Source organism: Eriocheir sinensis, chromosome 2 (assembly GCF_024679095.1).
Source record: "Eriocheir sinensis breed Jianghai 21 chromosome 2, ASM2467909v1, whole genome shotgun sequence".
Classification (NCBI taxonomy): Eukaryota; Metazoa; Arthropoda; class Malacostraca; order Decapoda; family Varunidae; genus Eriocheir; species Eriocheir sinensis.
Window position 1 is genome coordinate 18003839 of NC_066510.1, and position 25595 is coordinate 18029433.

Sequence of the window (25595 nt, forward strand, 5' to 3'; positions counted from 1 at the left end):
ATATATATATATATATATATATATATATATATATATATATATATATATATATATATATATATATATATATATATATATTATAATGAATCAACCACAATTAATGAGTTTCAGCTGTAAGCATGAAAATCTTGAAATGGACACGTACGGAACTATTCAATCATCATTAAAAAATAAATACATTGCCAGTCGAGATATTGGTGTTCTAAACCACGAGAATGTAGCGATACGCAACATATTTTCATAAACTTTACATTTTCACTGTGATATTATACTGTAATAAAAAAATGTATTGGTTTACAATTCACCTGTTGAAGAATGCATGCATCAAGGTCCAAAGCTTTGGACCTTGGCATGCATGGCCTGGCAACCAGCAAGGTTTACCACTCGCGAGCTTTACGCCCGGCGCACCCCTTGACCTTGGAACTTCCTGAGAGAGAGAGAGAGAGAGAGAGAGAGAGAGAGAGAGAGAGAGAGAGAGAGAGAGAGAGAGAAAAAATTAGTGAATGACAATAATCAAGGAGAGAGAGAGAGAGAGAGAGAGAGAGAGAGAGAGAGAGAGAGAGATGACAATAACCAAGAGAGAGAGAGAGCAGTGCATGACAATAACCAAGGAGAGAGAGAGAGAGAGAGAGAGAGAGAGAGAGAGAGAGAGAGAGAGAGAGATGACAATAACCAAGAGAGAGAGAAAGAGAGCAGTGCATGACAATAACCGAGGAGAGAGAGAGAGAGAGAGAGAGAGCGGGCCCACACCCCAGCCGTCACGTCCACCGTCACTTCCCTCCAGCAGCTACCAGCGAGCGGACGTACACCGGCACCTCACCTCCTCGCTCACATTCCTCCTAGCAGGGCAGGCAACATGGTGAACCTGGGCGACGTGTTCCCTAACTTCTCCGCCGACTCCACGGAGGGCCCCATCAAACTGCATTCTTACCTCGGAGACATGTGAGTGCCCTGCGCCTGTGGTAATGTGATATAGCCCGCCGGGGATCGCTGGCTCGCCGCTGACTGCTTGCACGGTGCTTCACTTCCTGCCGTATTGCACTGTCATTCCTCGCTGTCATGTACCTCGAAGGCTGCCAGCGTGCGGGTGGGTCATTATGCTTTGGTTTTAGACACAAAGCGCCATTCGTCACTCCTGCTGGAGGGCTATTGCTGAATAATGCTGATCGAGTAACAGTTGCCATGTGGGACGGGAAGCTGCTTAATTTTTTGTTGTGAGAAAGATAATAAGGATACAGCTCTCTCTCTCTCTCTCTCTCTCTCTCTCTCATGCAAAATTTGCATGATATTTAATTTATTATCTAAAATTCGTGGGGATGTTAACTTATATAACAAATTTTGTTGTAATCCTCTGCCTTTCCAGCCTTTCTGAAGTTGTTTGGCTGCATATAAATAGGACAGTGCATGCCATTGTGTATTGAGCAGGTGTGTTAGTGGTAATTTGGCATGCTTGGAAACACAGCACTAGCCTTAACTGGATATTAATTAGTTAAGGTAGCTACTTGTGAAGCTGAACTTCTTTTCTTATTCCATACTCCTATATATCTTTTCATGGAGGGCTTTGAATATTTGAGATTTTAGTGGTTCATGGGTAATTTTTTATAGAAAGTCTGCCTCCCCCTCCACCACTCCAACCCTGCTACCCCTCAACACAAGCCTGGGGGGGAAGGCCTCGACCCCCCTGCTAACCAAGGGGGGCTGTGCCCACCCTGGACCCCCCCGCCATTTTAAAATACCCCAACCGAACTTTACATCCTGACAGCTAACTGGGGGGGGGGGGCCTTTGCTCCCCTCGACCCCCCCCCTCAAGGTTATAAAGTTAGGGACTTTCCTTGCTTTCGAGAATAGGGAATTTTCTTTATTTTAGGGATTTTTCTAGGGAAGTTTTGGAAGCCAATTTTTCAGTGATTTTGCCTTCCCCTCAAAAAAACCTTGGTTCCCCACAGGTCCCCAGGCTTGTGTTGCGGGGTAGGGGGGGGCTGGAGTGGCGGAGGGGGAGGCGGACTTCTTGTAAAGAATTACCGCTTCTTGTTCTATGCAACCATAAATGCAATAGTTTGAACTTTAGCAATGTTTGCTTTTATGTTAATCCATATAATATATAACTCACTTTTTGCATGATAAAAGATATGAATATTAGTAAGTACTTTAAAAAAAGGCATTCTTTATTTAAATAGGTTAGGTGTGGCTGGAGTATGGAGAGAGAGAGGGAGGAGGGTGCTAAGCCTTTGATAGACGAATTATGTAATGACTGTGATGTTCTGTTTCAATGGCAAATTATTGTTTTAGGCTTGAATATACATGAATATGGACAGGTAGATGAATAATTGATGTTTTTGAATGGTAAGCCTGAGATTAATGCGAGTCCTAAAAGTACAGTGAAGCTTGTATGTATTAGTGATGTATAGATAAGGGGTAGATTGAAGTGGCCTGGCCAGATAAAAAGGATGGAGAAAGTCAGCTTGAAGGTCAGCTATGTGACTATGAGGTTTCTGAGCTGTTTAAGGTTTTCTATAATGAAGTCTTTGGCACTTTTTATTTCTGAAGAGCTTTATTTACTATTTATTTATTCTCCTTTTTGCATCAGGTGGGGTATCCTTTTCTCCCACCCATCGGACTACACCCCAGTGTGCACCACGGAGCTTGGCACTGTGGCCAAGATGATGCCAGAGTTCACTAAGAGGAACGTGAAGGTGATGGCCATCTCCTGTGACTCTGTGGAGGATCACAATGGCTGGATCAAGGTGCGAATGTACTTTCCTTGCAAGAGTAGATCAGCGGTTATATATGGAATGAAAGATGGTGTCGCTTTTTTCCATTAGTGCAGTTCTAACCAAGCTGTTCCTGGACTTTGTGGAGAAATGCATTAAAAAAATCTTTTAGATTGATTTTTTATTATATTTATAAGCCCTTTCAGAGTTGGGTTCAATTATTGTTCTTTTGAAAATAAGGTAGTGTCTAAAGCACTGCATAAATTGTTGAGGGAGATGACTCTCCCCCTAATTATTCATTGTACTTTCTTCAGGATATCCAAGCTTACCACAAGCTTAGTGGCCCCTTCCCATACCCAATCATTGCTGACCAAGATCGGGACCTGGCTGTGACCCTTGGTATGATTGACCCTGATGAAAAGACTGCCGCAGGCTTGCCCCTGACTGCTCGTGCTGTCTTTGTCATTGGTCCAGATAAGAAGCTAAAACTGTCCATCCTGTACCCTGCAACCACTGGACGCAACTTTAAGTAAGCCTTGTTTACTTTTACTCCTGTAAGAGACTTGGTAGCGTAGCAGCAATTTGTTTGACTCCCCTTGTCACTCGGTTATTAGTCCGGAGTAGCTGAATGCTATATGTAGGATTATGATTGTAACCTACTGTTAAATTTGGCTACAGGTTGAGAATCCCTTATCCTAAATTCCTGAGACCGAAAGTGTTGTGGATTTCAGATTTTTTTGGATTTTGGAATATCTTTATTTGAATGACTCTTCTGGGGAAGAATATGTTCCCACAGCAGAGGATTTGGAGGAAATGGAGCCTCCAATCTTACTTATGTCCAGACTTGATTCCATTGTGATTGCACGCTCTTACCCTCCATCTCTACCACCACCACCTCATCTAACCTCAGATGTTGATGACCTTTTTCCACGTCTGACACCTGCTCCTTGGATTTCCTAAGAGAGAGTAGCTACAAGTAGCCTCCCCTTGCTCCTTAACAAATACTTTTTTGTGTGCACCCCAATCTATTAATTTTTTCACCCTTCTTTTATTTGCAAAAATAAGGTTATTAGTTCTGTATATTCATCTGATAATAAACATCAATTTTCAGCGAAATCCTGCGTGTGATCGACTCCCTCCAGCTGACAAAAGAGAAAAAGGTTGCCACCCCTTCTAACTGGTGTAACGGTGACCAGTGTATGGTGGTGCCATCTGTGTCTCCAGAGGAGGCCAAGAAGCTGTTCCCAGAGCACAAGGTCATCCAAGTTCCTTCAGGAAAGGAGTACCTCCGCATGACTCCTCAGCCCAAGTGACCTGAGTGGCCTGACTGTGATGGAAGATTGATGCACTTGTGAGCTTTATTGTTTCATTAGAACATTCAGTACTTTGTAGTCTTATTCCTATTTTGGTAGAGTAAATGGGATTGTTTTGCAAAGAGTGCATAATGCTCATTCAAAGAAATTAGATTTAAGGATCTGTTGGTCAAGCAAGCTATCTTTAAGGGTTTAGTTTCTTATTTTTATGACTCATATGTGCACAATTATTAACAGGAAAAGAATCCTCTCTAAAATCAGCTGTAAAAGGAAACCGTTATCAGTGCCTTATGTTGTAATGCATTCTATTTTTCACAATTAAAGCAGAACAAAAACTAAATGGTTTTCTCCCCTTTGCCTTTATTTTAATTTTATGTTAATGTTGTAATTACAGTCATCTTACAGTATGCATTTTGTAGTAACATAAACTGACAATGTTACAGCTATTTGGAGTTATAAATCACAATTTTCACTCACGTATATGTAGTGTGGCAACTATGCCTGATGAACAAGCCTCCCATAACCCACTTAGCCAGTGGGGTACCTCTTTGGCCGACTCGTCACGTCCCGTCACGCTGGTCGCGAGTTCAATCCCAGGCAGCCGGGGAATACCCTCTCCTTGTTGTGATTAATTTCTCGTGTGTTTCGATACACACAGAGGACGTGTGGGACCAAGAGAGTAATAGAAAAAAAGAATAGAAAATCTCGTCATTAAATATATGTAGTGGGTAAAGGAACAGCTTCAAACCCACAAAATATGATTAATGTCCTTGCAGCAGTCAATTTGGTTCATCCAGCTTTTCATCCTGCTCCTACAGGTGGATTCATGTGTTCATACCTAACAAACCCTGAAAAAGGTTTCTTAATGACAGCCTCTTGGAAGGGCAAGCCAACCTAACTTAAGAACTAGTCCCAAGCCCAGACAAATGAGGAGGGTTGCCTATGAGGAAGAGCATCCAAGGCAATAATACTAACGTGCCATCAAAAATGAGGACAACTAAGTCATTTTATGTCTAATCCCATGAAAAGGTAATAAATGAAAATAATGACAAAAGATAGTTGTTTGCAAAAGGCTGTAGGTGAAAAATAATGTTAAGGCCAAACTATCATTTACCATACACTCCCCCTACCAATGTAAAATTATTAAAATAGGTACAGTTTCTGCTGGAATGAAGGTTGGTTATATTAATTGTCTGTCCCAAAGTTATATAAGTTCTGGTCAGCACAAAAGTATAAGCAGATCAACATTTCTACTGTCTTGTACCACACCTAATAATAAGACCATGTGGGTATTTTTCTATGAAGTACTTCTATAAAGAAAGTTGGGAATTCTACTTAGTTCTGTCTTGACAATATTGAAGCTTACTTGGAGTTTTATGTTGAATTTTGATGGCGGATGAAGAATATTGTTAGCTACAGAAACAGCAAGTATTAATAATCACTCTTGAGCCTTATATGATTTAAACCTTCACTATAACCATCAGTTACCTCCCCTCCATAGGAAAGATGGGAATTCTGGAAAATAAAAATAAAAACAACCATTTAAACAAGGTTGTATGGCTAAAAACAGATGACTGAGGCCATCACCTTTTTCCCTCCAGTATTCATAGTCACCTCCAGCAACACAGTGGGCATGCTAAGACATACATGCTCTAACATTATGTCCATGTGATGCTCTTGCATTAATTAGGTCCAGGGCAGGAAAGATGTTTACAATATTGATTATTCTTTTCCTAGACTGAGCATTGAAGTATACATTCATTTATATTACTCTGCTATCGTTAAGTACTTTCAGATGGGTTTCATACCTTGCAAACTTTTCATTGAATAATTACTTGAATAATTACAGCATATATTCCTTATGTAATTATAGCCCAGTTAGTGGCCTGTTTGTGCATACTCTTTTAATAATGGTGACAGAACCTGACATTTTCAGCCATGTTCAGACAGGCTTTTGTTTAAATCAGTGTTAAGAGAGGTCACTACGAGGTAGGCTGCAAGCATTTATGCTATGATCAAATAATAAAGTTGTGTAAAAGTAGTCAAAAGTAAAAAAAATTTAAACAAAACAATGTGTACTTCAGGGTTGAGTTTGGAATAGGTATATAAGGCTTTGTCAACATGCTATACCTGTCTCCTCCTTTATCCATAGTAAAAACCAGCACAAGATATCACTGACACTCTTTCCTTCAAATGAAATTAACATCCTTTTATCCAATTATGGATGCCTCCCACTTGCTACCTTCACTTGGTTTGCTGCCTATAGGAATCTATTGTTTATCAACACTTTTTAGCCCCTCATTGGGCTACACTATCCTTTGGACCTGCTGTTTGCCTCTCAGCTCTAGCAAGGTCTATGGTTCGTTCTTGGTCCAGTAACTCCAAGTCCCTGAGCTTGAGGGCCAGCTGTGAAGCAATCAAGCTGCGGTACTTCTCCCCTGCACCAACTGCCTCCATAGCCTCCAGCCATTCCACACGCTCTTCCATCTCTCTGACCACTGTAGGAAGCAGAACAGTGTAAGCTTTTGTGTATTTGAGTACATAAGCAACTTTATTTTCTGTAGCAAGGGTTTGGAGTCAAAGTGTTGTTTGTTAAAAGCAATTTTTAAGTACTGTAACAAGAAAAGGTAAAGAAGCACTCACAGAAAGACAGATTATTCTGTGAAATAGGCACAGCTGTCCAAACACTTGCAATTAATAGGTATAAGTGGAATAATTATCATTTGCATCAACTGATGCCTACATGCCCCAAAAGTGAGACAAATAGTGGCTTATTCTAATGCTTCCCAGATACTTTTCTTTTTATGACACTGTACTTAAGCAACTATTACCAATTTTTTTTTTTTTTTACTCCCGTAATATGGGATTATACATTACATTTTTCATCATACCAGTCCCTTGCTAACTCATGTGAATGCCAACTGTTCTTTGCCTTTCCTTTTGTTCATTCATCCACCCCACTTCATGTATAACATCTTATATTACTCACCCATGCTGTTAGCTGTAATTTTGTTTTGCATAATCCACCTCATCAGCTGCTAATTGGCATCCACTTTTTACTCATATTGTGATTCCAAGCAACATAATCTCTTACCATACACTCTTACCATTTATGTTCCTCTTTCCAAATTTCCTAGTTTATGTATATTTTTAGTCTCCTATTTTGGAAAATACAAACCTACAGACAGCTACACTGCCATCTTTTTTATCTCACTCCTCATTTGCAACATTTTATTAGTACATTCTTCCTTCACATATTTAAACTTTCTAACATTTCAAGGGAATATCAAATAATCCTAGATTAGAGAGTGGATGTGTAGGTTCAAATCATATAGTATATCTTGATAGACCCAATTTACTGTATAACAGTGAACTGTGTGATGATAAATTTCATCGTCATGAACTAGATATTTACATTCTGCGAAGCGATCAGTTGGAGTTGAAAGAGTGGTGTCTACTTCCAGATCTCTCCTGAGAGGAACAGTGTGTGGCATGGCTCCCTCCCTGCCATAAGCCATCAGCTCCTGACACCTCTCCTTGGAGCCTGGGCCATATTCTGTTGAGAGGGGAAGTGTCATTAGCTCCTCATGCATAAGATTTCCTTCTTTTATGCTTTGCATATATATATATATATATATATATATATATATATATATATATATATATATATATATATATATATATATATATATATATATATATATATATATATATATATATATATATTTAGCAATCATGTAAAAGTCTTCTCCTTAACATAACTTTAATAGGTAATTCAAAAATTACTATTACTCCAAGAGTATATTAGGTAGGCTACCTATATAATGAATATGGTACAACGCCACGTTTTGTTATACTGTTTCATGGGCGGGCACTGTCTTACTGGGCGGGGGCGGCACGTAGTGTGTGTTGGGCTCATACATTCCCATCTTGCGAATAACCTCATGTGACCGTTTGCTCTGAAAGTTCGGGCGGGCCGTGGCAGCCGGGGACGCGGGGCGGGACGGGGCGTGCTGGCTGGGCGCGGTGAGGGCGCGGTGCGGGGGAAGGGCACGGCCGCCGCTCACCCACCGCTCTATCTGCCTCTGGTGCTGGGTGCTGACGGCCGCCTCCCTCACCAGCTCTGTAGGGGAGAGGATGAGGACTGATAAAACTGAAATGGAAGAGGGCTGAGAATACTGAAAAGAGAGAGAAGAGGATAAGGACTGGCAATACTAAGAAGGAAGAAAAGAAGACTGAAGAGTGACAGAAAGATGTTTGGAAATTCTCCAACTAGAGTATGGCTACCTTGTCCTTGTTAGGCATCAAAAGTTTACCGTCAGGCAAAATATAAGTGTGCGGCTATAAGGCATCATACATATCAATGACCTTTTATGAGCAACTTGGTGGAGTCGCTGTAAGAGACTCTGGGAAGGTCATAGACGCCCCCGGGTGCCACGGTTTGACGTAAAATCGCCGCCATGTTTATGTTTACGGCGTTGCCATGGGGACGGGCGGAAGGGGCGGAAGCAAAGTTGTTTTGGGAAAATTGTACAGGAAAGTAAATTTTGAAACTCGCAGCAGAAAATTTAACAAGGTATTAGATGGATATTGGTAGAAAATAGAAATCTGAAGGCAAACAACTGACTGATTCAAATATCACGTCATTTTTTTCAACCGCCTGTTGATGGAAGCACCTTATTTATATTTACTACTGTGATTTATAAGCCTGTCTTTACAGTGACTATTTTATTTCTGCTGTTCACATCAATCTTTTATCAATTTCTAAACCCAACTATTTGTTTTGGTAAGCGCATAAAATATAAAAGCAACACACGAGCTTTGAAAAAAATAAAACGTGACAATTACATATCATATGACTGTCGCTTCCTCACTTACAACCCTAGAAAACACAGAGAACAACACACTTATTGAATAAATGATATATTAAAACAGAATAATAGTGGTTCTCGGTTCAACCTGCCTCGGAAAACTGGTCGTGTCAGTATTATTGGAACATACGGCGTAGAGCGAAGGGGCAGATAATGTCATGCCACAGGGGGCCGAGGTGTGCTGTCTGAGCGGCTAGAAGCGGACACCTGCACCCAGCGACATGAATTTGGGGCCAAAGAACATCTACGGCAACGGCCTGGCCTATGCCGGGTTCAACCAAGACCAGGGTGAGTGCCGGAGAGCCGCGGCAGTCCGTTCACTTCCTGCTGTGCCGCCCCGCGAAGGTTCATGCCGCTCGTCTCATGGCAAGGCTGTCCAGGTGTAGCGGGCCTGCCAGGGGCTCCTCGGCGGGGGCGGGGCACGGCGGGGGTGCGAGGCTGGCTGTGTTCCTTGTTCCCACCCCGCCCCCCACAGCTGTGTTTACGTGAGGACAGGCACGTGACCCCGCCGCGCCTCGTGACCAGGCTTGGGTTCAAGTACAGTTTTTTTTGTACTCGAGTCTAAGTACGACCTCATATAATATCACGAATCCAAACAAGTACAACTACTCATTTTTATAGCTTAATACGAGTCCAAGTATTATTTTTTTGTAATTTACTCGAATCCAAATACAGGTAGGTACATTTGTAGTGCGGCGACGGCCTGATGAACGAGCCTCCCATAACCCACTTAGCCAGTGGGGTACCTCTTTGGCCGACTCGGTAAGGAGTGGCTCTCCCGTCACGCTGGTCGCGGGTTCAATCCCAGGCAGCCGGGGAATACCCTCTCCTTGTCTTGATTAATTTCTCATGTGTTTCGATACACGCAGAGGCCGTGTTGGGAAATAGAAAGGATGGAAAATAAGCTCGTCGGGGCATTACACATTTTACTGATTTAACCTTACAATTTTTGTCATGCTTTTCTGGCAAACTGCAAATCCCTCTTTTCACTTGAGTCACCTCACATGATCTGAGTGCCTCCCCCCAGGGCCCAGGCCACCTATTTCAAATCCTTACCCTGACCTCACTTCCACCTATACAGGTTAAAGTACTAGACCTTGATCATAGGTGAAGGTCAGACATTACCCGATTAGACATGAGTACAAGATGAGGAGAGAGAGAGAAAAAAAAATCAGATTTGCATGGCATCACACTATTATGTTACGTATTCTGTAAATAAAATCAATGGTGGTGAAACCTTATAGGACAAGATTAGTCTAGATGACTTTGACCTGACCCTCTATGAGGTTTCAGTATTATTTTCAGTGTTCTCCCTCCCTCTCCCTCCACCTTGTGAGAGCTTTGAAGGTGGTGATCAGGCGATGCTCGTGGCACTTCATCTTATATAACCAAGTTAATATGAGACACACTTGGGATAACTTTCAAGTGATAATCCAAGATAAATGCATGGTTTGCTGGAAGATTATATAAGATTTTGTTTGAATTATTATTTGCTGTAACATTGCATTTTTGGAAGGTAAATGAACATAAGTTGATGAAATTTTCAGCTCGTATGATTACTTTTTCAATTTATTCTCCTAATATCATTCTTATGTCTAAAATTTACTTGTGTCAAAAGGTAATTTTGTCTTTTAACTTTTTACTTCATTCTGTCTCAAATATTTGCAGGTTGTTTTGCCTGTGGCATGAATACTGGCTTCCGAGTGTACAACTGTGACCCCCTCAAGGAGAAGGAGCGACAAGACTTTTCAGATGGAGGCATTGGCTATGTTGAGATGCTCTTTAGGTGCAACTACTTAGCACTGGTGGGTGGCGGCACCCACCCTAAATATCCAACAAACAAAGGTATAAATGGGTATTATTAACTTAATTAGCTTATGCCTCCATTCATAGGAAATGGTTTGTGATTTTGTCTTCTACACTTTTTATGATGTAATTTCCTCGAATGGTGAAATATTGTTGTTTGTTGTATGTGCATAGTGCTTAGCAGTCATGTTGTGAGTGTGAATATGATAGATACAATTAAGAAAAGGTTATATAAGTTCATGGATAGTGAGGTTGAGTAGATTTAGGTTTAGGTCTCTGTTGGACTCTTGGATATGGAGTTTGGTCTGATGTGTAACTGTGGTGTCAGCTGTAGTAACTGCAAAGCACAACCTTAAGCAACATATATTTTCATGGTTTCACCCCTACACCTTCCTCTAGTTATGGTGTGGGATGACCTGAAGAAGAAACACGTCATTGAGCTGGAGTTTGCGTCAGAGGTGCGGGGAGTCAGACTGCGTCGCGACCGCATCGTTGTCATCTTGGATACCATGATCAAGGTGTACACTTTCACTTCCAACCCACAGCAGCTCCATGTGTTTGATACTGCACTCAATACAAAAGGTGAAAATTGTGTATGTGTGTGTGTGTGTGTGGAGAAAGGGGGGGGGTTATTTACTTTTTGTTGTATGTGCTCAGCCTACCACCTCCTTTCTTTGTCGTGTTTAGTTGTTTTTCATTTGGTGCTGGTATCATTTCCGATATTTTCTGTCAATTCTCGAGTAGTGACAGCTTCTTTAATGAAGTATGCATAGCTAGCAATGGTATGGGAAGTGGGAGTGAGTGAGAGTAGTGAGGCTTACAGAAAGTGAGATATCAATGAAAAAGGCATTCTCTGGCGAGCTTGGTATGTGGTGTGACTGCATGACCTGGGCCATCACTCGCCTCAAGCTGCTTGCTCATGCTCTTTTGTTTCAGCCAGTGGTACCACGGTTCCGTGAGTACAAGTGACTGTAAATTTCATAGGTCATAACTCAGTGACTGTCTGTACACATCAGGGGAATTTAAACCATGGTGACCTGAATGATGCACTTGCCTTGTGACATCTTAATGCCTAGTCCCTAAATCTCTTCTAACCCATAAACTGCGCAATTAAGATTTGGGAATAGCTCCTGGGTGCACAATAATTGGCAAAACAATAACCTGATGGAAAACAATTTTTAGTATTACAACACCCAAGAGAGACATGTTGAGCACCAAATAGTGCAAAAAAAAAAAAAATATTTCACTTAATGTGGCAATGATGGCGAGATAAAGGTTGCGGACATGAGGCGACCTTGGGAGCGCTGGTAATGACGGGGTAGATAGGACGGTGGCAGAGGGAAGATGACATACGGCACAGTCATGTCTGAACATTCTCTTGCCACTAATTATTCATTCCAGTTACAACAAACAAAATATATCACAGGAAACATCACTTTGTCAGTTTCGATAATCACCCTCTTGCGCATCATTATCAAGAGGCCAGTCATTAGTCACACCAGCAATATTCTTGTCAAAGTTGTGTCTGGCACAAAATCTGATCCATCAGACCAGACGAATGGAGCACGCGTTGTCTCGCGTCTCTGAGGCTCCTGTTCTTCCTCTGCCTCCCCCGCCTCTCCCACACCAGCTGACACCCCTCCCTCACTCAGTTCATTAGCCGAGTCTTCTCTTATACCCCCACTGTCATTTTCCTCATCTTTCTGCCACTCTGAATCATCGGACAGTGATGATGGTGTCAGTGAGTGATTAGGCAGCTAGTAACTTTCCGCACTGTTGGAGAGGCAGCATGTCTGTGACCTTGAGCGCCAGAAGCATGCTCACACTTGCCACGCTTCCTCAGACCAGCTGAATCTGATGGTTGAATGTAATCTGAATAACTGTCTCTTTTTCTTTACCAATACTTTCTTTTTACCCCCTCCCATGCCTCCCCCTCGGTCACGACTGCAGGAACTATATGAGACTGGTTGGCATTAGTAAATGACATAATTCTACTCTCCATGGCTGCTAAAGAGCAACTAATTTGATGATGGTGACTACATAGTGTGAAAGAGGGATGATGTTGCCACACGAGGTTCATTGGAATATACTTTGGCATCGCTGGAAATATAAATATTCACCTTGGAAAATGTGTCATCTTAAGATGTCTGGCGCAGTCTAACTCATAGCATCTTGAGATGTCTGGCGCAGTTTACGGGTTAATGACTTCCAAGTACACTCAACCAGTCCACAATCAGCCCACACTTTACTGCTCTCTTGGTCTTAACATAGCAATAACTATATATTATGATGAAATACAGTGTACAATAGCACAGTGAACTGTGGTTTTCATGTTTGTAAATATGAACTTAACATTTATCTTTAATGTATTATTGTATGTGTGCATGCATGAGGGTGAGCTTAAGACTATTTTGAGTTCTAATAGAATACATTTGTGTGTTTGTATCTGAAGGCTGATTCTCATTACTTGGGTAATAACTATTTTGTGCACTCATTTATAATGTTGTGCTCTAACTCAAAACTTTTGCACTCACATTTTTCAAGTCAGTATTCAAAATTTTTATGATAATGTGTTGAGTAAGCTACATTGTTGTTGGGATCTTTGCAACAGTGGCAAACCTTTTATCTATTTTTGCAGGGCTTTGTGTCTTGTGTCCAAACAGCAACAACTCTCTCTTGGCCTTTCCTGGCCCCCGTACTGGCCACGTTCTTATTATTGACTTGGCCAACACGGAGAAGTCCCCTTTAGATATACTCGCCCATGACTCACCACTAAGTTGTATTGGTAAGGCAGCAAGACCTATATTATAGTTTTTTTGGTGCAAACTATGAGATTCTAATATCTATCATTTTATTTGCCAACATTTGATGGTAATTCAAATGCTCATATTTTGCTTTGTGAAGGTGTGATTCAGGGTCATAATAAATTGGGTTGTCACTTTGATGTCAATGTAATCCTGCCCTTTCCTCCTTCCCAGCCCTCAACTTACCAGGTACAAAATTAGCAACAGCCTCAGAGAAGGGAACTCTGATCAGAATTTTCGACACAGCTACTGGGACGCAACTGAATGAACTACGCCGAGGAGCTAATGCTGCCACCATATTCTGGTAGATGTTCTTGGGCAAATAGTTTTGGTTCTGTCTTGTTTGGCTTCTGTGGATTTTTATCATGATGCTATTTGTGAAAGGCTTGAGGTAGAACTGGACATATTAAATTTACCCCACCATTTTATATGCAATTCCTTCAGTAGCAATACAGGGCCTCTTTATTACTCCCACCAGCATCAACTTCAGCCAGGACTCCTCCCTCCTGTGTGTGTCTAGTGACCATGGCACGGTGCACATATTTGCCACTGAGGACGAGGATAAGAAGAACAAGCAGTCAAGGTTTGTTGCATCTCAAAGTCACACAAGGCTTTCATGGTTATACAAGCTTTTATCCTTTGATTTTTCTCACACGAGTCATTGCATACTTACATAACAAGTATACATAATTTTTTTAGTTGAAATAGAAAGATGGAAATACGGTTGGCCCTCGATATACTTTTTTTTTATTTTTTATTTTTTTTTTTTTACATGCATTTACATATTCAAATAGGGTGCATCAAGGTCTGAATTTTTTTTAGTCAAGACCTAGTGTTTGTTTTGGTTTTGTTAGGTTATGTTAGGTTAAGTTTAGGGTATCTTCAAACACATGATAACCAATACCATATGATATAAATCAACAAAGAATGACCTGACATTGTTGTATAGAAAGTCTCATTAGTAAGGAAACATGTATGAATTTTCTGAGTCAAGACCTATAGTTACTGTTTGGGGTTTTGTTAGGTTAGGTTTGATTAAGTTTAGAGTATCTTAAAGCACATGATAGCTAGCACCTTATGGTATGAATCACCAAGAATGACCTCATCTTGTTGTATAGAAAGTCTCATTAGTAATGAAGCATGTATGAATTTTCTGAGTCAAGAACTTTAGTAACTGTTTTGAGTTTTTTATGCTTGGTTAGGGTAAGTTAAGTTTAGGGAATTTTCAAACACATGATATCCAGAAACCTATAGCATAAATTAACAAAGAAAGTCTTCACTTTATTATATAGAAAGTTTAATTAGTAAGGAAGCATAGATGAGTTTTTCTGAGTAAAGATGGATGGTAACTCTTTGTGATTTTGTTTGGTTAGGTTAAGTTAATGTTAGGTTAAGACACATGGCAGCCTACGTCTTGTAACATAAATCAACAAAGAAAGACCCCATTTTTGTTGTATTGAAGTCTCATGAGCAAGGAATACTGTTTCAAAATTCAGTTTTATTTGAGAAATGGGCTTAGACTTGATTCTTCTTGCAGCCTGGCATCAGCATCTTTCCTACCAAAGTACTTCAGCAGTAAATGGAGTTTCTGCAAATTTGAGGTGCCTGGTGGGTCACAATGTATATGTGCCTTTGGTCCCTCTAGCAACTCAGTCATTGGTAAGTGCATAATAATTTTTGTGCCTGTTGCTGTTTAAGTTATTTGTTTGAGATATTAAAAAAAATGTACATGCATATCTTGTATTTTTTCAGGGTCATTTGTGATGATGTGCTGCAGCTTATCAAGTGTCCATATCCTGAAATCTGTAAAGTGTGATAAATATTCCATCTCCTAGGTTATATTTCTATTTTGGATGATGATTTCCAGTTTCACTCATTGTCAAACCTGAACTACATCATTCTCTCTGGTAGCTATGTGGGATTTTCAAACACTTCAGTAAACCCACACAAGTTTCCCTTTTTAGCATACTGAATGATCACTTTTACAAGTTTCGTTTATGTATATATGATTCCTTATACCTGTTTCACGTTTCCTACAGCTATTTGTGCTGACGGTAGCTATTACAAGTTCAGCTTTAGCAGCAAGGGAGAGTGTAACCGTGAAGTGTATGCCCACTTCTTGGAGATGACGGATGACAAGGCATAATCCTGGATGCCTCGATACCATTCAGAGGTAGATCAGGTTCTTGTCCACAGCATCTTGGGACAGATGTTTATTGTACACTTGTAGAGACTCCCCAGGTGAGCCCTCCACCACCCTGTGCTGCAGTGTGTCTGTTTGTGTGTGGTGGTCCATTAGTATCTTAGGAGAAAAGACTCCCTCATTCCACTTGTGGCTAAACACTTATGTTGGTATTATAGTAACACTTTAATTTTTCTTACCATAAATTATATCGTGTCTGGAAGGTTAAGCAAATAGTCCATTACAGTTTAATTTAGTATCATTGCTCTATTTTCCAACATTAGCTCTTTTTCCAGTGTTTTATTATGTTAAATAACAGTTTTTATTATATTCAATATTATTTCATATTCTAGTATGTGTCACAAATACATTAATGTATATACAAGACAGGCAATTAATACAAAAAAAGTTTTATTCAGAAGCTGATTGTCAGATAAGTGGAAAAATGGATGTTGCTGGAGATTGATAAAAACGTTTCCACTGAATACTGAAAACAGAAATACAAGCAGGCAGCTGTTTTCATAAATTTACTTTAACAGTTTAGGAAACATTCTCGTATGGGAATAAGTACGTAACACAGTTGTGAGTTGATGGGTATTTATAAGCTACCACCTTCCTTGACTATGAATCAGTTTATGCTGCCATCTAGAATAATTTCTTTGAAGATGCAAATATCCCTTTCATATGCTGTCTGATGATCAGTTTGGACATTTTAGTAGATGATCTATTTTAGAATAATTGCCTCATTCATGGTGGCTGTATCCTACGTCCAGCATGTATATATGTATAAATGTACCTTAGTTACAATGTTTAAAGTTGTATTCTGACAACAGAACTTAATGAAGGGGCATTTCATAAGGGTACAGAGACTACAGATCTGTTCTGAATTAGCCAAATGAAGGAACTAATTGTTTTCTAATTTGGGACAAGCTTTAGCAACTCAAATTTTCAATGATATGTTGGAAGTGAATGTCTGAAATTTCTCAGACATGCAATATTTATTGGTGGCAAGGATTATTCATGGAGGTCCAACTTTTCAGGAGCTGATTAAGTTTTATTCTTTAATTTATGAATGCCTCTACATATAATTTCCAATTTGTTTATTATCTTGACATTTTTTACATAAAACGTATAAGCAGTCATTGGTGGCAGGTAAAGTGGTGAAACAGATATGCCTTGGTGGGTGTATGGGTGTGGAGCCTATAGACTGTGGGGCCACGGGTCTTTGCAAGTGTCAGTATGTGAATAGTTGCCTCTTTCTTGCTAAGGTTATGCATTGTGTCAACCTCCAGGTCATCTGCAAATGCCCTCAAGTGGTTTGCTCTGCTGAAGATGACAGTTGTGAAGCCCACTGGAATCCCACACTTATTGCTTACTCTTCCTAAGTATGCAACAACAGCATCCTCTAACACATGGTACCAGGTTAATGCAAGGGGACTATTCTGCATTAGTGTGTCAACCTCCATGGGTATGCTATTAAGCTGCCCACACACACAGAGGACTGGCATCACGATTCTGTGAGAATTGGCGTCAAGAGGCCAATCCCCACAAAATCCTCACCGTGTGTGGGCTCTTGATTCCAATCGTCAGATGGAATTATCCAGCCTCATGGAATTACGTCTGGTTATAAATCCATGTGAGGCCGGGAAAGGATTGGCGTCATTGACGGCAATTGTCTGCGTTTAGGGGACAGCTCGCGCCAGTCACTTGAGGCTGTGAGATAGGCATTGCTTGGTCAGAAGGAGTGATATCACAGACATGCTTCTATATTATTTGCCGTAACTCAACTCATACATGAGATAGGACATTTTGGTTAACACCATTAAATGCAGCAGTGATTGCAGAACTTGAATATGTTTGTGAAAACTCAATAAAACAGAAACTAAATAAATAGACATAATGTTTATAACACATTTTGCATATAGCTACCATATGCAGTGGTTATGAAATGAGTACTAAAATAAACAAATACATCTTATAGAGAAAAGCCTCCTGAACACGATGGTGTATACAGATTTTTCATAAAACGCCAAATAAGTGAAGCACGGAACTATTTATAAAAACGTTTCACCTCATCCTTCATCTGTGCCCACGGGGGTGGGTGCGAGGGGTGTGTACTGTGTAGTGTTGCTAGGCTCTGTGGGTCATGTTGCCATGACAACCCTTGCCTCACCTTGCTTTTTGTGTGGCCACAGAAATTCGCCTTGCCGCTCTCACTCTCGCTCGCTTTCTCACTCCCTGTGTGGCCGTGGCCTAATGGAGTTTACGTAAAAATTGTGCATGTGTGTGAGAGAGAGAGAGAGAGAGAGAGAGAATTATCAGGACTAGGCTATTGGCGACATAACCCACCGTTAACACCTCCACACACGCAGACGACTGGCGCCTTGATGTCTGTCCTCATGCCAATCTTTAACGACAATCGTCAGCGTGTGTGGGGTTTCGTCTATGATGCCAAGCCTTGGCTAGTCCACAAATGATTGTCCTCACAGAATCATGATGCCAGTCCTCTGTGTGTGTGGGGAGCTTTACGCTGCAAGTTTGTTGTCAAATCAACCCTCAACCCCATGACCATAAACTCCTACAACTTTTGCAGTGTTCTTTGGGATTATTTGGTAGCTTATATCAAAGCAATTAAAGTTACAACTAATATCAAAACAAGGGTGCACCACATCCAAGTGAAGACGCTGTTGAAGAATATCTTCATGAACTCCTCAATAGAGACTGTCTGACATAACAGTAGAGTTCTGCTTGTTAACAAGGGAGTTGATGCTGCAGACCAGGAGTCCATCCATCCTCAGCCCTGACTGCCTCCCTCTCAACAGAATTGGCATTCATCTTCATCATGGACTTGCTCTTACTGCACTGACTGTGGAAATCATATCTATATGAATAGAGTACCTATCTGCATAGTTGCACAGGGCTGATGAGTCTATAGTTATGCATGAGTTGGTGTTGGGTAAAAGAGCCACTTGAAGCCAGCATTAGAGGCAATCCTCAAGTAAGCTGCAACAGGTGGCATGTTGGCCAGGATGCCCCACATGGCACAGACTAAGTAGTATAGTTGCACCCGAACCCCCATTACTACTGACATAGGCACACACGGCAGCTGTCCTCCCCATAATGGCATCAATTGGGGTCAATTGTCTCTTCAGTTCAATGGTGTATTAGAACTCTGCTTTGCTTCTCCCACATAGACTGATGTTGGCAACAGACCATCATACATGTTTAGCATGAGCAGGTTTTAGCCTATTATATAGGTGGACTGCAAGGCATACTGATAATGGAGATGATTGCCTCACTACCACTAGTGCCATTGGCGAGTGCCCCTGGTGGGTATGGGATTGTGTGGTTGTACACATGCAACTCATCCTTGGCATAGAATTGAGCACGTACTTTACATGACAGCTGGTAGTGTGATTCAGCACTCATTCTCTCACAGTTATCTTCAACCGAGAGCATTGGACAAGGGGTTGTGCTGATCATGCCTCTGATGACTTTCTCATCGGCTTTATGGATGGCTCTCCTGGCAGGTGCCCTTTCACAGTTCGATAAAATAACGTCATGAAATTAGACGAGGGACCATCTGTGAGCTCTGTCACATTGATTGTAGAGAATTGAGATGAAACCCATAAGAGTTTCCTTTTAGGTTGTGATGTTTAGATGATAGAATTGTGACTAGGTGGAGAGTGGTGAGGAAAATAATAAAGATGGCAGATGATATTATGAGAATGGCATCAGGTAGTGTAGCCATGTCAGGGTCTATATGTATTTACTTTTCACTGATTTGCCCTCAACTTACAATAAATACAGAGTTTTTAGAAGTATTAATTTTCAGATATTAGGAAATATTGTTTTACATATGCTTGGAAAGGCTTCAGTTGAAGTCTTCCACAATACATGTTCAAAATGTAGAATGATAACTGAGAATGGGAATGCATACCTTCAGTGAGCAGGTGGTGGGAAGTACCAATTCATGTTGTTTCGGAGCAAACAAAAGTTTCCACATGCTGGAGATTCTGCATTTGAAGTACATTTTAACAACACATTCAAATAATGTAAAGGATATTCTTTAAACTTTTAAAAGCAAATTTCACACAGCAGCACAGGCAAAGGGAACTTATTGGAAACTTAGTGTAACTGATTGTGTGTGATTAGGCAACATGTTCTTAACCCCTCCGAGAAGCAATGCAACAAAGACTAAAGAGAAGGAAGGTAGGCTGCTTTGCACCTCAATATTCATCTTGCCAAGATGTCCTGGCTTATCGGTTATAATGCCTTTTGTCATTGGGATGTGGATTTGCTTGAGAAAGAGGTTTAGGTGCTGTTTTTTACAGGTTGTAGTCAGTCTTAATAGGAGATGATAAGTTTTGTATGTGGTTGAGTTTCTGAAAATACCAGAGTGCAGGAGGAGGTATAACGATAATGATCTTGAACCACCGTGTAGGGTGATGCTCATGCCTTAAAATCATTTGAGAAGAGGCAGGGCATTCCATTTTCATCAGACATTTTTTTATCAAAAAAGATTGATCCCAAATATATGAAATTTAGGATTTTAATTGAAATTTCAATTAGAAAACTATTACACTGGAGCAAACTAGTGTGAGCTGCAGAACTTAAAAGTCTAGCAAAGTTTATGAAAGTTTCCTTTGAGAAAAATTAAGATGTTTAATTATATTCTGAAGTATAATTAACTAACATGTAAAATTCATAATTAGTGGTAGAATGGCAAATGGCAGATGATTTTAGTCATACTGACCTAGAAATGTCATTGCTTCCAGTTTTGAAAACTAAAAAATGGCAGAGTTCAGATAGGGATGTGATAACAATTGGTAAATTTACTTTCATTTTTGCAACAGACAAGTAAGAGCGTGGTGTAGGTAGGCAGTGGAGACATGGCCGTAAACCTTTGCACTGCCCAGCCAGTGTTGCTAAAGATAGGGAATATGAGGTTAATATTTGACTTTTCTTGGAGTTTCAGTGCTTATAAATAATGAAAACTAACATTGCCTAAAATCAAGGCAGGTTAAGCAACTGCTATGGACTTAGCCACCAACAATTTGAATAATCCCTCGGCCTTTATTTAATCTCCCTGTCTGAGTGACAGTGAAATGCTGTCTTGTTACATGACCATTTTCCACTCAAAAATGTTAATCTGAACAATGATATTAATTATGTCTCTCTCTCTCTCTTTTTTGTATTGATACCATAGAAAAACATTATTGATGAATATATTTTTTATTCTTATTTTAAAAAGTCTTGTGCATCATTTGAAAAGAATGAAGCTGGCAGAAAAGTTACTCTTGGCATGCATAGGAGTGATATCTTTGTGATTCAAGAATGTAGGTGTGGCTGACTGTGATTCTTACATAAGGAAGTCCATATCCCTTCAACCATGATTTTGTTTTCACTAACTTTGTTAGTGACTTCTTTATTTAGAGTTTATTGTCATAATTCTAGTATGTAACTCAAAATATATTTATTTCTCTTATTGGGAAGTTTTTGTTGCATTTGATTAATGATTTGTGTACCACATTGATAATCTGATATATTATTCATTCACAGGGACCTCACTTGAAGGCAGTAAAGAGGCCAATTTTAAAGTAAAAAACAAAGATCAAATATGATTTAAATGAAAACCATTTGAGCTTTGATCCCCTTAAGACTTATGCTTATTCCACTTTGCCTCTGTATTGATTTGGCTCAAATTTTTACTTATTGTCTACTATCTAGTGATAAAGGTTTGCATGGGGCACCTGGAAAGGTCTTCCTGTAGTGAGTTGATAGCGTGTCTGAGATTGACAGTAGAGAGGGTAATCCTCCATCAGTGAAGGCTACTACTGGGTGGGTGTGGATAGAAATCTTGGAATTTGTCACCCAATTGGATACAGTAAAGTACAAGTAAAGTTGTGATATGTAACTGCCACAAGTGACAGTTGCATGGGGTATGGATCAGTTATCATGGTTATCATCATTTCAATCATCACAATTATTATCACTTGTCATCATCATTATCATCCATCATAATTATCATTGTCTCATGGAGTTGTGTCTGTGCTGCAAGTCTTCTGAAGGAGAAAGGGATCACGTTTCAACGGTGACACCCCTCAACTTGCTTTGCTGCATTTAACCCTCTCATGCACCAAAAGCTTTGAAATATTGTGGTTTACACATTCACTTTACAAACTCTGTTCTAATAACCAGGTCACAATAATATACATTTTATTACAATGTTTTATTCAGAACTGCATTGTGATGACAAATGAGCTAAAGTATTTGAGGTGTGACTGCCCTGGAGACTGCCCACATTTCTAGTTGACTGTTTCATAGACTATTAAGGTTTTGAAGTAGGTGGTGTTGGCAACCTGTTCACAGCTAATTCTGTCTGATAGAAACAGTAGAAATCAAAAGTGTACATTGTTTGAGCCCATTATTATAGATCATTAGTGTGATATCTATTTATTTTCAATTTTCACAAAATGTATAATTGTATTTTTGACAGCTGTTTTTAAGTACATTTCTTTGCTTACTGAAGGGCAGGTGGCTCTGATAAGCTCCTCACTTGGTATCTGTGAAGGTTTGAGTTTGTAATAGTCGCAGCGTGTTCTGTGCCTGTGGTGCATAAGAGGGTTAATTAATGTTTTCAGACTTGCAGTGTATTTATTGCTTCAGGATGTCAGATGTGTGATGTGACCCTGTAAAATGTGTTGTAGTTTCCTTGATTTGTTACACCAATTTATCAACTCCAAAACTGAAGACTCCTTTACTGATACACAATAAATTCACTTTCATATACTCAAAAGCAGGTTGTTTAACCTTTTCCCATACTTTGTATATACATACACTGATATACTGTATGAAATGTGTTGCATTTCCAAGGAAAATTTGAAATATAATTATAGATTATTATGGCATACAGGTATCCCTCTACCTATGAACATGATTGGTTCTTGGCATTTGTTCATAACTCAAAATGTTTGTAAGAGGCCACACGCAGCTGTATCTTATGCCCCCAATCTTACCTTACCTTTCTTTGCATCCCCATAACTGGGTATTTTTTGGCCATAAATTAATTTATAGACATTGCAAATTCAGTCAAGAAATAGTTGAGGATGCTGAAAATAACAAACAATTACACAGAGAGTGGCTTCACTTTTCTGTGGGACATCGCCTCTGCCTGCCCTCCTTACATGACTGGGGAGCTCAACACAACAACCCAGCCTGAGCTGGTTAAGGGACTTTTGGGTTTGACTGTACCATTCCTTCTGATGTGAGTCCTAATTAAAATTGTCCACAAATAGGCAAACACACCCTTAAAATCTTTTGATTAGTTTTAGATAAATGTAACTAAATTATATCATTGTGGCTGGTTCCATGGATGCCAATCTGTCACCTACACACACACACACACACACGCACACACACACTGGGATGGAAGCATGGAAGTATTAAGTGTTCCGGTGTCAGGTCCGCAACAATCTCCCATTCCTCTTGTTCGGCAGGGGTGATTGCTGAGGTATTTCCAGAGCGGATGAGTGAATTGCGTATGCTGCAACCTAAATGATGCTCAAAGGTCAATGATACTCATCTTGGCAAAGTCCCATTTATTCGTTCTTCTAAGACTGCCTTCTTCTTAGGCAACTGATTCTTTGCTTGCACTCATTATACTTCTTTACACATTTAGCAGCAGTTTTAATCTTTTTAATATATATTTTCCTCAGTTTGAATCTTACGCTTGTATATTTACTCATTATATGCAATCCTCTCAGCTGCTCAGTAATTTCCTTTAGTTTTCTCTCCGTAGTTGCATGCTATTGTCCATTTTGGGTCTCGAATAAAAAAATGTTAGTAATAATACTGTGGGTTTCTTCATATTGTTTTCATTTTGTTAAGCTTTGGCAGTCACGATTATTTTTCTATTTTACACTGAATGCTCTTGTTTTATCTTTTACGTTTTGTGCCTTTCATGTGTGCTCTGCGATGGCTAAAGGCACGGAGAGGCACTTTAGTATAATCATCACTTTACACACACACACACACACACACACACACACAAGACTTTCACCGAACAAGTCTCCACACAGTCCGCCGCCTCCTGTTCATTATGTCCAGGCACACTGCCAACTCGGCCTCTGTCTCATTTCTCTTTCCACTAACCTTTACTTCTTCCTTTTCTCCTTTTATTTTCTCTCTCTCTCTCTCTCTCTCTCTCTCTCTCTCTCTCTCTCTCTCTCTCTCTCTCTCTCTCTCTCTCTCTCTCTCTCTCTCTCTCTCTCTCTCTCTCTCTCTCTCTCTCTCTCTCTCTCTCTCAAAACATCTTCATATAGCATTTCATTTGAAGTCATGGTCAATCGATCGTCCTTGAGAGAGAGAGAGAGAGAGAGAGAGAGAGAGAGAGAGAGAGAGAGAGAGAGAGAGAGATTGCCTGGTGGGTGACGTCAACGCGGTGTAAGAAAATGAGCCACTTATGCAAGACGAGAAGAGGTATGTTCTATTATTATTATTATTAGTAGTAGTAGTAGTAGTAATAATAATAGTAGTAGTAGTAGTAGTAGTATAAAAAATAGTAGTAGTAGTAGTAATAGTATAAAAAAAAGTAGTAGTAATAGTAGCAGCTGTAGTAGTAGTAGTAGAGGAGGAGGACGAGGACGAGGAGAAAGAGGTAGTAGTGTTAGTTGTTGTTGTTGCTGCTGTTGTTGCATTTGTGGTGGCAGCAGCAACAACATGTAATGGCGTAGCAAAGCAGCAGGAGACAAAGTGGAGGGGGTTTCTCACCAACTCGTCCTTGAGAGACTCAGAGCCGCGGAATAATCGGATAATGGAGGAAGTTATAACGCTAAATTTGCCTCATTATCGTTCCTTCATACTCTTGACAGTCATACACATATACACGTGATCACGGGTGTGCAGTAAACCTATCCGTGGTGGGAATTTGCCTTTGACGAAACTTAAGAAATCATTACCAGTGGAAAACGAATTAAAAGGTGATAATGAGGCTTAATCTGTGCCATGATGGGAGATAAAGAAGGTAATGATAACCTCTAATTCATGCACCTGCTCAATCACACACAAAATGACGAACAAACCTTAAGAAATCATTATCAGTGGGAAACGAATTAAAAGGTGAGAATGACGCTTAATCTGTGCCATGATGGGATGAGAAGCAGCGAGAAAGAAGGTAATGGTAACCTCTAATTCATGCACCTGCTCATTCACACACAAAATGACGAACAAACCCTAAGAAATCATTATCAGTGGAAAACGAATTAAAAGGTGAGAATGACGCTTAATCCGTGCCATGATGGACTGAGAAACAGCGAGAAAGAAGGTAATGGTAACCTCTAATTCATGCACCTGCTCATTCACACACAAAAAGACGAACAAACCTTAAGAAATCATTATCAGTGGGAAACGAATTAAAAGGTGAGAATGACGCTTAATCTGTGCCATGATGGGATGAGAAGCAAAGAGAAACAAGGTAATGGAACCTCTAATTCATGCACCTGCTCATTCACACACAAAATGACGAACAAACCTTAAGAAATCATTATCAGTGGGAAACGAATTAAAAGGTGAGAATGACGCTTAATCTGTGCCATGATGGGATGAGAAGCAGCGAGAAAGAAGGTAATGGAACCTCTAATTCATGCACCTGCTCATTCACACACAAAAAAACGAACAAACCGGTGAACAAAATGAAGATAATGACGCTGGTCTTACCCTCGTTGCTTCATTCCCTCTCCCTCCCTCCCCCTCTCTCTCTCTCCTTCCATCCTGCCTCCCTTTAATCTTTACCTGTTTTTTTTTTTCCTTGCTGCGATGAGTTGTTGTTTTTTTACAGTAGAGGAAGCAGTTCAAGGGCTACATGAGACAGTTCTTGCAGGCCGACCATAAAGATAATGAGTAGGCTA

At 40.2% G+C, this 25595-nt stretch overlaps 3 protein-coding genes across 4 annotated transcripts; 2 read left to right on the forward strand and 1 right to left on the reverse strand.

The window, feature by feature from the left end:
• The first annotated feature begins 760 nt into the window (after positions 1–760).
• LOC127000580 (peroxiredoxin-6-like) lies at positions 761–4364 on the forward strand. The gene is made up of 4 exons (XM_050864461.1): positions 761–942; positions 2588–2744; positions 3026–3240; positions 3823–4364. The coding sequence occupies exons 1-4, from the start codon at positions 857–859 to the stop codon at positions 4022–4024; spliced, it is 660 nt and encodes a 219-aa protein (XP_050720418.1). The 5' UTR covers positions 761–856; the 3' UTR covers positions 4025–4364.
• A 136-nt stretch (positions 4365–4500) lies between these two features.
• Positions 4501–8536, reverse strand: LOC127000579 (UPF0193 protein EVG1 homolog). Its single transcript, XM_050864445.1, has 4 exons — positions 8393–8536; positions 7908–8147; positions 7440–7580; positions 4501–6522 (listed from the first exon to the last, which is right to left on the reverse strand). The coding sequence occupies exons 1-4, from the start codon at positions 8484–8486 to the stop codon at positions 6323–6325; spliced, it is 675 nt and encodes a 224-aa protein (XP_050720402.1). The 5' UTR covers positions 8487–8536; the 3' UTR covers positions 4501–6322.
• A 490-nt stretch (positions 8537–9026) lies between these two features.
• On the forward strand, positions 9027–21175 carry LOC127000578 (WD repeat domain phosphoinositide-interacting protein 3-like). Of its 2 annotated transcripts, none has more exons than XM_050864429.1 (8): positions 9027–9183; positions 10564–10740; positions 11101–11283; positions 13340–13486; positions 13680–13809; positions 13984–14088; positions 15043–15164; positions 15545–21175. In XM_050864429.1, the coding sequence occupies exons 1-8, from the start codon at positions 9117–9119 to the stop codon at positions 15649–15651; spliced, it is 1038 nt and encodes a 345-aa protein (XP_050720386.1). In that variant the 5' UTR covers positions 9027–9116; the 3' UTR covers positions 15652–21175. The 2 variants fall into 2 exon arrangements, with proteins under 2 accessions (XP_050720386.1, XP_050720375.1); XM_050864418.1 differs by lacking the exon at positions 9027–9183 and adding an exon at positions 9193–9380.
• The last annotated feature ends 4420 nt before the right edge of the window (positions 21176–25595 follow it).

What these genes read in the sequence shown, in the direction of transcription:
- LOC127000579 (XM_050864445.1), bottom strand. Translation starts at nt 8,486, where the DNA reads ATGGCGGCGATTTTACGTCAAACCGTGGCACCCGGGGGCGTCTATGAC. An exon ending in CACCAAGTTGCTCATAAAAG is followed by an intron (nt 8,148 to 8,392) that starts GTCATTGATATG and finishes TCTCCCCTACAG; the next exon opens with AGCTGGTGAGGGAGGCGGCC. An exon ending in AACTGATCGCTTCGCAGAAT is followed by an intron (nt 6,523 to 7,439) that starts GTAAATATCTAG and finishes TGCTTCCTACAG; the next exon opens with TGGTCAGAGAGATGGAAGAG.
- LOC127000580 (XM_050864461.1), top strand. Translation starts at nt 857, where the DNA reads ATGGTGAACCTGGGCGACGTGTTCCCTAACTTCTCCGCCGACTCCACG. An exon ending in CATTCTTACCTCGGAGACAT is followed by an intron (nt 943 to 2,587) that starts GTGAGTGCCCTG and finishes TTTTTGCATCAG; the next exon opens with GTGGGGTATCCTTTTCTCCC. An exon ending in ATCACAATGGCTGGATCAAG is followed by an intron (nt 2,745 to 3,025) that starts GTGCGAATGTAC and finishes TACTTTCTTCAG; the next exon opens with GATATCCAAGCTTACCACAA.
- LOC127000578 (XM_050864418.1), top strand. Translation starts at nt 9,245, where the DNA reads ATGCCGCTCGTCTCATGGCAAGGCTGTCCAGGTGTAGCGGGCCTGCCA. An exon ending in CCCCCCACAGCTGTGTTTAC is followed by an intron (nt 9,381 to 10,563) that starts GTGAGGACAGGC and finishes AAATATTTGCAG; the next exon opens with GTTGTTTTGCCTGTGGCATG. An exon ending in TAAATATCCAACAAACAAAG is followed by an intron (nt 10,741 to 11,100) that starts GTATAAATGGGT and finishes ACCTTCCTCTAG; the next exon opens with TTATGGTGTGGGATGACCTG.